The sequence below is a fragment of the Antedon bifida genome, chromosome 6, assembly GCF_963402885.1.
Source record: "Antedon bifida chromosome 6, ecAntBifi1.1, whole genome shotgun sequence".
Taxonomy (NCBI): Eukaryota; Metazoa; Echinodermata; class Crinoidea; order Comatulida; family Antedonidae; genus Antedon; species Antedon bifida.
In genome coordinates, this window is record NC_136231.1 from 11,592,927 (window position 1) to 11,606,192 (window position 13,266).

The 13,266-nt window shown below is 34.5% G+C and overlaps 1 protein-coding gene across 2 annotated transcripts; it reads left to right on the top strand.

The window, feature by feature from the left end:
• Positions 1-795: 795 nt before the first annotated feature.
• On the top strand, positions 796-11,704 carry LOC144845278 (fibrocystin-L-like). Of its 2 annotated transcripts, XM_078702474.1 has the most exons (5): positions 796-928; positions 7,757-7,947; positions 9,560-9,756; positions 10,190-10,537; positions 11,661-11,704. In XM_078702474.1, exons 2-3 carry the CDS (start codon positions 7,785-7,787, stop codon positions 9,691-9,693), a joined length of 297 nt encoding a protein of 98 aa, XP_078558600.1. In that variant the 5' UTR covers positions 796-928; positions 7,757-7,784; the 3' UTR covers positions 9,694-9,756; positions 10,190-10,537; positions 11,661-11,704. The 2 variants fall into 2 exon arrangements, with proteins under 2 accessions (XP_078558600.1, XP_078558599.1); XM_078702473.1 differs by lacking the exons at positions 796-928; positions 7,757-7,947 and adding an exon at positions 8,197-9,408.
• The last annotated feature ends 1,562 nt before the right edge of the window (positions 11,705-13,266 follow it).

Genomic DNA, 13,266 nt, shown 5'->3' on the forward strand with positions numbered 1-13,266 from the left:
ATTTCATAATGGCTTCAGTCCTGCTATCGGGATGCAATTTAGGATAATGTAATTCACCACACAGTTGGAGCAGGTAAGCAATACCAAAATACTTCTCTTTTCCTTATATAGTAACTTACATTTTAGATTTTAGACAACAACATCGGGGTGATGCCATTTGTCATTGGGCCATCTTCTCTTAGTCATGAAGCTGTTGATAAGTATGTGTGAGAATGTAGTCATCGTTTATAATTGGTACAAGCCTGTTCTTTGATTGCGATGAGTTACAGGTAGGTTCAGTAAGAATATAAACATTTGTAGCATGTTACAAACCGAATACTGTAATTAAGCAATTATGATGAATTAGATTAGATAATGTATAAATGTAAAAATCATAATGAATGGAACAATGTTAATGACGATGAAATAAAAGTGGGAAACCCAAAAAAGACACAAAAAAAAGATATAAACATTTTCAATAAATATGAACATTTTTATTATTCATTTTAAAAGATTTTAATTCTGTTTTTCAAATGTTATTATTTTGTCAGTTTGGGGAACTATATTTTGCATTCTGTCAAATAAAATCAATGTATAGATATTATATATGCATACTTGACTTTCATAAGGAAATTTGTCAAAGGACTTTCTTACTCTTCTACCTTCTTTTTCTTAACGTGTACTGATAATGCCATTCCATTGTGTAATCAGACACGTAATTTATAAATTCTGATTAAAATATTACATTTTCCCATTTTCATGTAAATATTTCAGAATCAACCGGAGAATGCAGGTCAAAGTGCAAAACAGTGTGCACCTTGTGGTCCAGACAATGGAAATGCTGGATACGTGAGGGCAAATTTCATGTCTGGTGATAATGGTGCTCCATTTTTTCCATTTCATGGTATACATAATTACCCAGCTATTGCTGGAAGCACAAGATTGCAAGGTATGTAAAAGCATGACATAATCTGGTCCTTACTTGGACAAACCTAGTCCTTACTTGGACAAACCAGTTGAGTTCTATTGCAGGAAACGTATACTCATACTGTTTACACATGAAGCTGAATGCTTATTTGGATAACATAAAATTGCCATTGTATCCAAGTTATCACCACTGTAATGTTGAGGTTGTCCCTTAGTACTGTTTTATCATAAAATATGTCTTTAATATCGGAATACATTTTTGGTGAAACTTACCAAATGAATATGTTTCAACATACTTATTCATTTACAAATAAAGGTATTTTGCTCTTTCTTATCAATAGATGTCACATTCGCTCATTTTGATACTGCGTGTAAGAAAGATCATTACGCTACTATGACCAATCCATCAAATGATGATGGTATCCACCCAATGTCCGCTGTAGGTACTGTACAAAGAAGGTAACAGTCAGAGACAAGAACAGGGTTTACATACATATACCTAATTTAGGGTAAGTACTAATAGTATTTATCCTATATATCTACGGACCACTTGCATTTATCCAAGTTACGTAAATGTAATCATTGTGTATCCTTACTTGCTAGTTGCATTATTTTCATCAACCTAGTACACTTACCTACAATACTTTTTGTAATGTACCGATTTACAATACAAATAAGTGAGAGAGAGACAAGTTCTGTTATAGTTGAAAGCTAGCACTGAAGTGTTTATTCTTTATTCTACATCTACTATATATAATAACAATATCGGTAATGGGTAATTAATCTGTCAAGGTGGAATGTTTAGTGGTCTCAGCAGAGGGGTCTACTTTAGCCATTAGTGACCATTAAGTAGCCAGGGTTATATAGAAGTGGGTTAACATAATATATATGGTAACAGGTGAAGGAAGTATAAATAATTGGTAGCAAGTAATATTAATCAAGTTCAATACATTACATTACATTACATTCCCTCCCTTCTATTATAAACAATTCTAAGCTATTTATTTATAATTGAATCAAAGCAGCACTGTACTAAGTTATGGTTTAATAACACTTTAAATGTATATGGTATAATGCACTGTATAAAGTAAAATATAAGATCAACATTTTAAATTGTCCAGTAATAATGTCCATAAAAGTTTCTATATTTCAGTTATTAAAAATGTCCATATCTTTCCGGCGGTTTTCTATCGCGAGTAAGGTATACTCTTCGCTGAGCAGTAATAGACTGTGCTTCGACAGTCGATTGTGATGTTTCCACTGTTCAGATTTGGATTAATGAGTTTGAACAGGCCTATAACGCTTCCTGATATGGTCGGCATGACGACGACAAACTCGTCCATCTTCTAGTTTTATCTTGAATGAGATGCGACCGGATTTTAATATTATTGTTCCGGGTAACCATTTCAGATTTTGTCCTCTAAAGTTCTTTATATACACCTACTCTCCTTCTACAAAAGTGCGTTCTTTGCATGACGATCATGGGCTAATTTCTGTTTTTCAAGTTGAGTGATAACACGATCTGCTTGATAAGGGTGTAAAAGATCAAAATGCGTTTTCAATTTTCGGCCATTCAGTAATTCTGCTGGTGTTTTGCCAGTTGTGCTATGAGGTGTATTTCTATATTTAAATAGGAATCTTGAATTGTTTTTTTTTTTAACTTTATTTGGTAATCAAGGTTAAAAAACAATAAAATATAATACATAGAAAATAGAAAAACAATTGCACGGAAAAAACAGGCCTTGATTACAAGGAATGCCAAGAAAAGTTAAAAACTTATTTCCACTTGGGTCCTAAAAAGAAGAAACTGATAACAAGAACATACAAATTACAACATAAGAATCTTGCGACTTTTGTTTCGATATATCCATCTTTCATACGTTTCATTGTTTCTTTAAATGTGCGTACAGCACGTTCCGCAAGACCATTCGATGATGGGTGATATGGGGCTGTTAAAGAATGTCTTATTCCATTTCGCTTTACGAATGTATGAAATTCATCAATGGTGAAACATGTTCCATTGTCGGATACTATTTTATCTGGCAATCCATGCGATGCAAATATAAGCCTGAGCTTATCCACTGTGGTATTTGTCGTTGAGGAATTTACCGGAATTACCTCAAGCCATTTTGAGTATGCATCGTATTAAAAACATTTTTCCAATAAATGGTCCAGCATAGTCGATATGTAATCGTGACCATGGTCTATTTGGCCAATTCCATGGGTGCAATGGTGCTTTAGGTGGTAAAGTTTGATTGGATTGGCATGTATCGCACTGCTTTGATATGTCTTTGTCCATATAAGCCACCATAACGAATCCTGAGCAAAACTTTTCATTCTGACAATTCCAGTATGACCGTCATGTAGTGCTTGTAGCAACTGTTTTCTACCAGGCTGTGGAACAACAATTCTCTTTCCCCACAAAATACATCCATCTTGTGTAGAGAGTTCTCTTTGTCAGATCCATCCAATATGGTTGCAAGTTTTCAATTTTTGGATTAGTATTGGGCCAACCCTTTTTAATGTAGTAAAGAACTCGAGAAAGTGTTGGATCTTTAACCGTCCAACCTTTAATATCTGCTGTGGAAACTGGAGATTGGTTCATTGGCTCCATCAATAGAACAGTTTCGGCAGGTTGTGGAATTGATTCTGGTTTTCCTGGCAATGGTAATCTGCTTAAGGCATCCGCATTGGCATGGGACTTTGTCAGTTTGAATTTTAATGTATATTTGTATGTACCTAATTTCAGTGCCCAACGTTGGATTCTAGCTGATGCTTGGCTAGGCACAAGTCTGTCCTCATTAATAAGACCCAGCAATGGCTTATGGTCTGTTACCAATGTGAAATGTCTACCATAAATGTAAGACTGAAATCGCGTTACTCCGAAAACGCATGCCAAACCTTCTTTCTCAATTTGCGAATACTTTTTTTCCGCTTCTGCAAGTGTTCTAGATGCAAATGCGATTGGTCTTTCTGTACCGCCCCAATTCCATATTGAGATGCATCACACGATAATTTTATTTCCTTTTTTGGATCATAATGTGCAAGTACTCTGCAGGAAAGTAGCAATTCCTTTGATTTATCAAAAGTAGATTGTTCTAAATTTGTCCAGTTCCAAGCTTTATCCTTACGAAGTAAGGCATATAACAGAGCAATTAAGTGTGTTGGATAAGTTTGGTAAAAACTTCATAATAAGATAATAATCCCAAATAAGCTCTCAGTTCTGTCAAGTTTTGAGACGCTGGAGCATCTTTAATTGCTCTCACTTTGGCGTTTGTGGGATGCAATCCCTCTTTGTCGATCAGGTGTCCCAAATAACCAACAGATTTAACCATAAAAACACACTTACTCTTTTTTAGACGAAGTCCAGCATCTGCCAGTCGCTTTAGGACGGTTTCAAGAGTTTCGAAATGCTCAAAATCTTTCTTTCCTGTCGTAATTAATATATCGTCCAGGTATACTGTAACACCTTTAATTCCTTGTAATAGTCCTTCCATGACAAGCTGGAAAATCGCTGGTGCTGAAGAGACTTCAAACGGCAACCGTGTATATTGTAAAGTCCCTTTTGAGTGTTGATTACAACATATTTTCGAGAATCTTTATCCAAGAGTAATTGTTGGTACGCTTGTGACATATGTCCAATTTAGTAAATTTTTCTTCGGGGCAAAGGATACTGATCAACTTTGGCTGCTTTATTTACAGTAATTTTGTAGTCACCACAGATCCTAATGGTAGATTTATCTGCCTTAAGTACCGGAACTATTGGTGCAGCCCAGTCTGAAAACTGTATAGGTTCAATAATGCCTTCTCGTTGTAAGCGATCAAGTTAGTCATCTACTTTCTGTCGCAAAGCATACGGAACATTTCTGGCTTTGCAAAATTTTGGCATTGTCTCTTTATCAACATACATTTTTGCTTCAGTACCCTTAAGGGTACCTAGTTCATCTTTAAATATTTCTTGGTATTTACCAAGCAGTGAACTTAAATCTAATTGGTTTATTACCTTGATTTGTTGCCAGTCCAACTTTATAAACTGAAGCCAGTCTCGACCAATTAGGGTAGGTCCATCTGTTCGCACAATCGTTAACGGTAATATTGTAGTAGTACTCTGGTATGTAACTTCAGCATTAATTTTACCCAAAACATCCATTATTTGTCCAGTGTACGTACGTAGCTTAACTGACGATGGTTCAAGTTTTCTTTCAGGCCATAATTGCCTAAATTTCGTCTGCGACATTATTGATACCGAGGCTCCTGTGTCAATTTCCATTTCAGTATCCAAACCATCTAACAGTATCTTAACTTTCATAGGTGGAGGACTAGACGTGGTCTTTATTCCAAATAATTCTTCATACATTTCTGTAGCTATGTTGCTTGGTTCATCGCTTGGCTCATCTGCCACAACATTTTTAACTGTTTGGGGCTTCCCCTTCTTTTTGCTAAGACAAACAGATTGAATGTGTCCTACCTTGTTACAATAATGGCAAGTTGTTTGCTTAAAATAACATTTGTCTGGCAAATGGTTATTCTTTCCACAGCGAAAACATGGTTTCGACTTCTTATTTGTATTTGACATAACTAGTTTTTATGGCTTCATAAGATTATGTTAACACAATATATGTGCATAAATTGCAATATTATAGCATAATTATCGAATTTTAAAAAGTGGACATTTTTGCCATTTTTCGAAATAATTCCTTTTTTCCCCCGCATTGAAATTTTCGAAAAATGGCAAAATTTCGACCCTTTTATTTGTTTACATAACTAGTTACTATGGCTCTATAAGATGATGTTAACACAATATATATACATAAATGACAATATAATAGCATAATTATTGGATATTAAAAAGTGAACATTTTGCAAATTTTCGAAAAATTCCTTCGGTCCCCAGCAGTGAAATTTTCGAAAAATGGCCAAATACTTACCCTTTTATTTTTTGACTTAACTAGTTTTTATGTCTCCATAAGATGATGTTAACACAATATATGTGCATAAATTGCAATATTATAGCATACTTATTGAATTTTAAAAAGAAGAAAATTTGGCAATTTTTCTAAAAAATTCCTTTGGTCCCCCGCAGTGAATTTTTCGAAAAATGTCAAAATTTAGATCTTTTTATTTTTTTACACAACTAGTTACTATGGCTTTATAAGATGATGTTACCATAATATATGTGCATAAATGGCAATATTATAGCATAATTCTTGAAGTTTAAAAAGTGGAAATTTTGGACATTTTTTGAACAATTCCGTAAATTTTGACTTCTTTTTGTAAGCAATTTTGTTTACATTTTCAACTGCAGCTGCAGAGGTTGGCTGCTGGCTGGATCTCTTACATTTCTTGTTGCAGTTTCGATGCTAGTTGCAATTTCAACAGCTTTTTCCAGTGTCAGTGCTTTTTCTGCCAAAAGACCAAATTCCGTGATTACGGACGCCAAAAACTAGACGATCTCGTAACATTGTATTGAGCGAGGCTCCAAAGTTACAGAATTCTGCCATCGATCGAAGCGATGCCATAAATTCAGGCACTGTTTCATTATCACGTCGAAAGCGTGAGTTGAATTTGTATCGCTGTACAATTTCACTAGGCACTGGACTGTGATGCCCATTCATAGCTGTTACCAGCTCATCGAATGTTTTATCCTTGGGTTTTTCTGGTGTAACCAAATTTCGTAAAAGCTTATAAGATGATGGGCCAATAACTGTTAACAGTGTTGCTTGTTTCTTCTCCTCTGTAGTAATTTCTTTTGCCTTGAAATACAAGTTACTTACTTACTTATTTGTTTTCATAGCTATCCCCAATATTGGGGACATTTCGCCGTCATTGACATTATGTTGACATAGCACAACTTTTCTTAATTTTATGAGAGACGTTAATTTTGATGAGAAGGTCATGGAACACTAATTAATTTTAAAAACAACTAAAAACCTGGGAACTGTAACCCTGACGGGTACTCTCCCTCCGGGTCAAAGGGATCCCGAAACTCATCGGTGGGCAGGGGCGCTCATCTCCCTGTTCAGGACTATTCCTGATGATTACCCAACCTATTTACATTTAAAATTAAAATTAAACATCAAGACATAACTTAATCAACTTAATGACTACTGGACATAGTAGTTATTGTCTTCTATAAAAGATGCTGGAAGCACTTCCTTATATAGTCTTCTCGGTCTAGTTGACTAGCGTTTATATTTCTCTGAAGTATACTTGGGCTCGGTCTTCCTATCAATTTACTTTTTTGGTCATAAAATGTAAGAACTTCGCAGAGATCATAGTTCTGTCTCCGAATACAGTGTGAAATCCAGTTAGATTGCTGTTGTTGGTAGAATATCGTGTTGGTTATTGCGTAGAGCCTCTGGTTATTGACAACGTACCGCCAATCAGTTTCCTGTTGTTCTTCTTCTTCCTCAGACTCTAGTCTAAAGTCTAAACGCTCAACAAACTGTGACCAATCTTCCCTTCCTTCAATAAATTCTTCAATTTTGCCAATAAGGGCCATTCTCGTCGCCACTGTAGTGTAATGTACCGATTTACAATACAAATAAGTGAGAGAGAGACAAGTTCTGTTATAGTTGAAAGCTAGCACTGAAGTGTTTATTCTTTATTCTACATTTACTATATATTATAATAACAATATCGGTAATGGGTAATTAATCTGTCAAGGTGGAATGTTTAGTGGTCTAAGCAGAGGGTCTACTTTAGCCATTAGTGACCATTAAGTAGCCAGGGTTATATAGAAGTGGGTTAACATAATATATATGGTAACAGGTGAAGGAAGTTTAAATAATTGGTAGCAAGTAATATTAATCAAGTTCAATACATTACACTTTTCATTTAATCTTAACAGTAAAGTTAATCTTTCTGATTGCGTGGAGATGGATTGTGATGCATTTAAGAAAGCAATGATCAGAGATGAAGATGGTGGAATTCTAGGAGGATCACGGCCTGGTTATGTTATTCCTGATTCTCCATACGAGTGGGATAGAGATCCGAGACGTGGACTTAAAATTCCTTATGATGAAAAATGTCCACATAAAGGTTGGTTGTCTGCTTTAATGTTGAATTTTAGCTTTTGTAAACTGTGATTCTTCCCTAAATCTTTCCTCCTATTAAAGTTGCACTCTTGAAACAAGACCAGTCCATTCACCGAGACTGGGCACGCAATTTTATTGTGGCATCCCTTTTTTGAGGAGTAGGAAAATCACTGTGTTGTAGCTGTGATCTTTTATATAATCTGCTCTTTTCATTGGTGTCATGGGTACACATGTCAAGAGCGAATCAGCACATTTATGTCTATCGTTGCAATTGGAGAGACTTATGAGATGTATATGAGAGTTCAACGAATCCTCAAACGTTATGACTTCATTTCCTGAACACAGCTCCAGATCAGAAAATAGTTGTCGGCATCTGGTATGCCAATCCTCAACGCTTAGATGTGTACCATCAAGGTCACTATGTCATGTCAAATAACGGGCAGCTGGATGGAGATATGTTCATATACAATACAATACAATACAATACAAATCTTTCTTTATTCTGGAATAGCTCTTTCAATACACAAGTACTGGTCTCCCAAGAGGTCCAGATTTGGAAAAAAAATACAAGAAAAATAAAAGTAAAAGCTATATTAAAACTATGTACAATAGAAGTTATACAAGATGTTTAAATTCAACTTGACTAAGTGTCTCATAATTTTTACGGATATGTACAGGAAGATTATTCCATAAGGTTGATGCTCTATAATTAAACATTCTCTTTCCATAAATATTGTTCCATGCTGGAACATTTAGAGTTTTTGTTGATTGACTTCTTGTATTTTTTGTGTGAAAAGTGTCCATAAATTTGAATAGATTTGTTAAATAAGATGGTGCTAAACCCTGTAGGCATTTAAATAGCATAATTAATAAATCATTTTCCCATCTGTCATGGACACTCTTCCATTTTAGTGAGGACATCAATTCTGTTATAGGGGTGTACATATCAGCATAAAGAATGATTCTAGCTACTCTATTTTGAAGTACTTGAAGACGATTAACAAGTTCTAAGTTACAATTTGACCAAACATTACTACAGTAATCAAAACAAGGTAATACTATTGCATTAGCAAGTAGTCTTAAAGCAAAATTTGGAATATAATATCTTAATCTACGAATAATACCGATACGTTGTGATACTCTAGAAGCTACTTGTTCAACATGCTGTTTCCATGAAGATATTTAAAATTATCAACTTTTTCGACATCATTGCCATTAATAGAAAGAGAAATATGGGTTCCAGAAGATCCAAACGTTCAGTTCATGCCAACTCCTGACTCCAGCATTTATGGCGAGAACTATTTTGATCGCGATTGGCAGACTCTTTGGATACTTATACGTGGTAGTGACCCAATTGACATCATCACTACACCGGTTATAATGGTTGACTTTGGTGTGGCTCCTGTTGATGTTTTCTATGAAGAAGATCTTGTTAACAATCTTGCCAGTTTGGTATATATAATAAGTAAATAGCTTTCTTTAACCATATTAAAGTATCACATAATCTATCCAGATTTCTTCTTTTTTCAGTTTCATATGTTTAGAAATGAGTTGAATTTTATTTAATTACCTATTCTTTTAATATCTAAACAATAATTAATATTTTTTCCTTACAGGCAATTCAACCCTTGAACATGATAAGTTAGTTAACCTTCAAGCAGAAATTGTTAATGCAGCACAAACCGGTACTTTGTACGAGAGTCTTGAAGTTGAGGTTATTAGCAATGACCGATCCTTCTCCCCCAACTGAAGACCCAACAAGGGGTGTGAGAGCAACAAATACAACAGGAGGTCCAAGTACAGGCAATGCAACGTAAGTCACAATTTAAGAAGTAATGAGTTGAAGTAGTGTTTTCTGTAGAGTTACTGTAGTATAGAACTGGCTTGTATCGTCTTGTCCAAAGTCTTAAATTGTATTCTCATGTGTGGCGTGCAACAAACATAACCATAATGCCTATATCATTACAAACCAACATAACTAATTGGTATTCTGAGAAGCAAGCTGAAGAAGAGGCATCTAGTGACCCAAAGCACAATGAGTATATGTTTACGGCTGATGCTATGGAGAACCATCCATTTGAGGTTCAGCCTTGCATCTCTATATTGGATACCAGTGTAGGTTTTAACACAATTCTTTCTAAACTCCAATATACTGTAGGCTATCAAGCTTTGGTAATACACCATAGGTTTGATACAAATATTCTACGAAAAAAAGGAATTATTCAATGATTTTTTGATTTTTTCAGGCTGAAATTGTGCAAAATCTGGGACATTCTTCACATCCATGGAAAATGCCCAGGAGTATCTGATGCAGAGCTCGTCAGCAACAACACTGTAGATATAATCCATGACTGGGCCAACTTCACTGATCTTGCCATTAATCTGTCGGGAAGTGGTTACTTCTTTGAATTCAGCATTGTTTATTCCAACTCATCCACGCTAGAAGGTATCAACTCAACAGAGTTTTCTGTCATTGAGGGTGTTTTCCACATATCAATCGCAGATCAACAGTAAAAGTTTTGGAGAAATTTAATGTTCAGTTTAATCTAATTGAAGATTTTACAACGGATATTGCAGAACATCTGGATTCCAAGGTTGGTGATTTTTTAATTAATTATAAGTCATTTTCAAATTGTCAATGCAGTTCTCTCTCTAATTAACCATCCATCTTCTATTTAATACTGCATTATAATTCAAAAATCACCATCAATTGTAGACTAGTGACGTATCCAATCTAAGAGCAACTTCTTTTTGAAGACTACAGTCCATTTCAAATATTCAATGCAGGTCTCCCTCTATTTAACCCACTACCTTCTATTAATACTTCCCCCTACCCCAATTTTAAAAGCATCTTCAATTGTAGACTATCGTATCCACTCTAAGAGCAACTTATGTTGAAGACTAGCCAAAAGTACCTACAAGTCGACACTCCCATAAAAATCCAATTACAGACTACTTTCAAATTTGATTTCATCGGCTGTATAAATCACCTCAAATTAAAGACAACCTCCAGAACAATTGGATAAATATTGGTCAAACATTGGTCAAACAAGGATAAATAAAATATTCTAGGCTTTTCCTTAGGCTTTTTGTCTGGCACTTACTTGTTTTGGGTTTAGGCAGTCTTTAATTTCAGTATTTTGCAACTTAATAACAAGTTGTGTTAAAATACTTCTATAAGGGAACATATTAAGTGGATTGTTTTTAATAACAGATAATGATCACAAATCACAGGAGATCAGGAAAGTGCTAGATATGCACAAGCATGTGATGCGGTATATGCCCAAAATAAAAAGCAGGCAGCAGAGACTTCGAGGCCACAAGAACAGCCAATAGCCAAGGACATATCAACCTTGAAGAATTATAATGTAATTGCTGTAGTTGCGGGTGAAAACGTTTTAAACACGGCACATCTTTTAAAAAAAAAATAGGCATTGTTGCTGGTACAATGCAAACTTCACTCTCACAAAGCATAAACACCTTAAAAACCAGAATCTCGCCAAAACCTAGATTATCTCAAAATATTTCCTGCCCTTTATATAGTCCGTACAGCTTATTACCCACACAGTACATATCTTTTACTTACCTGTTCTGCCAGTAGGTAATTGAAAAATCAGCAAATTTTGTCAAATTAACAAGTGGCAACACTTGTACAGGTAAGAAGAATAAGAAAACTTAATTTTTTTTAATTAATTATTTTATTGTGTTTTTCTAGAGGAGATAACCCAGAAGCCTAGAAGTAGAAATGAATACTTTTACAGGTAAGCTTTAATATAGTTTATAAACAAAGTATGTAAAATAAGAATACTTCTTTTGCTAATAGAAGAGACAATTCCAGAGTGCCATAAAATCAAGACCATATATTTGTTGGTTCTAAACATGGGAAAAAATTTTATGGTAGATCTTATAAGTTCTTCAATGCAATCAGTGCAATCAAAGTACTTAATGTACAGATAGATATTAGGAATATATTAAATTGTTAACTTTTCATTTATTATTGATCAGCAGATGAAACTTTTAAAGAAGAAGAAAACATCACAGGTAAGCTTATAAAACATTACTAATAAAAATCTATACCAGCTGGTGCTGAGGTGAGGTGAAATTAAGATTGACTCTTTCTATGAAGTTCTTTTTTAGTGTTAAAATTAATTAATCCATGTCCCATTTTCCATTCCAATCTGTCCCTGTGTCATAAGAAATGTTTAAGAGTTGTGCAACTGTAGATGCCGGAAATGGCACTTATCAGACACAAATTAGATTTTCGTAAACATTACATTCTTAACATTTTATTGTTGTTTATCAGCAGATGATGCTGATAGTTATGGACAACTAGAAATTGCCACAACATCAGGTAAGTCTACTACAATATTAGCAGCAAAACATTTGAAAACACAAATGTACAATGTATCAAGAACGAAAATGTATAAAATATTAATGTTATAAATTGTTTTTGTTTACTACTATAGGAGATGACCTATACAACCATGACGATCTCACAGGTAAGTTTATATTTAAAAAGGTTCGTTCTTCACATGCCAAAGAGCATTCAATTGGTTAAAGAGCAGTGCATATATATGATTAGACTGGGTTCCAGCCCGTAAATAGTAAAGATAAATAATTTGGCACATATGGTATGATAACCTACGTCATTCTTATCGGATGTTTGCGGGCATGCAAATCGATTTCTTCACATATTTCCCCAGTGCGTAAATCTGAGTATTATATTATACGTATAAAACGCCATATGTGCCAAAATTTACGGGCTGGAACCCAGTCTAATATAGAATGGATGTCTGAGGTTGTCATATGTACCTGTAGGCCTATACTTCTGTATTTAAGCATTTTAATTGGAATATTGTTGAACATTAAAGGGAAAGAGATCAATATAGTGTTATTTTTTAACAAGTACAGTACTACAGTAGTTATAAAATATGGGCCGGTTGTTGGTCGCAAATATTCAATTTCTCGATTCCAAGTGGATAGCTGTTATGTGACATCAAAATAGGACAAATTTAGGACAAATACATCTGTAAGAGATGATAGAATAATTGCATTTTTGTTTTTCTCATTTTGCAGGCAAGAAAGAGGTAGCGAAATTGTTGACATCAAATCCTGGATTCTCAATTCAAAATTGGATAATTATAAGGATGAAAGTTAAGAATGAAAAAATGATGCTGATGAGTTTTTGATTTTAAAAGATTTGAAAATAGATATAACATAACGTATGTTAACGTTCTGATTGATATACTTGTTTTTAATAGTGTTACCATATCAATTTGTCAGGCTGTTGCAACTATGGGCGCGTTTATACAACACGCTATTA

What these genes read in the sequence shown, in the direction of transcription:
- LOC144845278 (XM_078702473.1), top strand. Translation starts at nt 9,207, where the DNA reads ATGCCAACTCCTGACTCCAGCATTTATGGCGAGAACTATTTTGATCGC. An exon ending in CAGTTTGGTATATATAATAA is followed by an intron (nt 9,409 to 9,559) that starts GTAAATAGCTTT and finishes TTTTCCTTACAG; the next exon opens with GCAATTCAACCCTTGAACAT.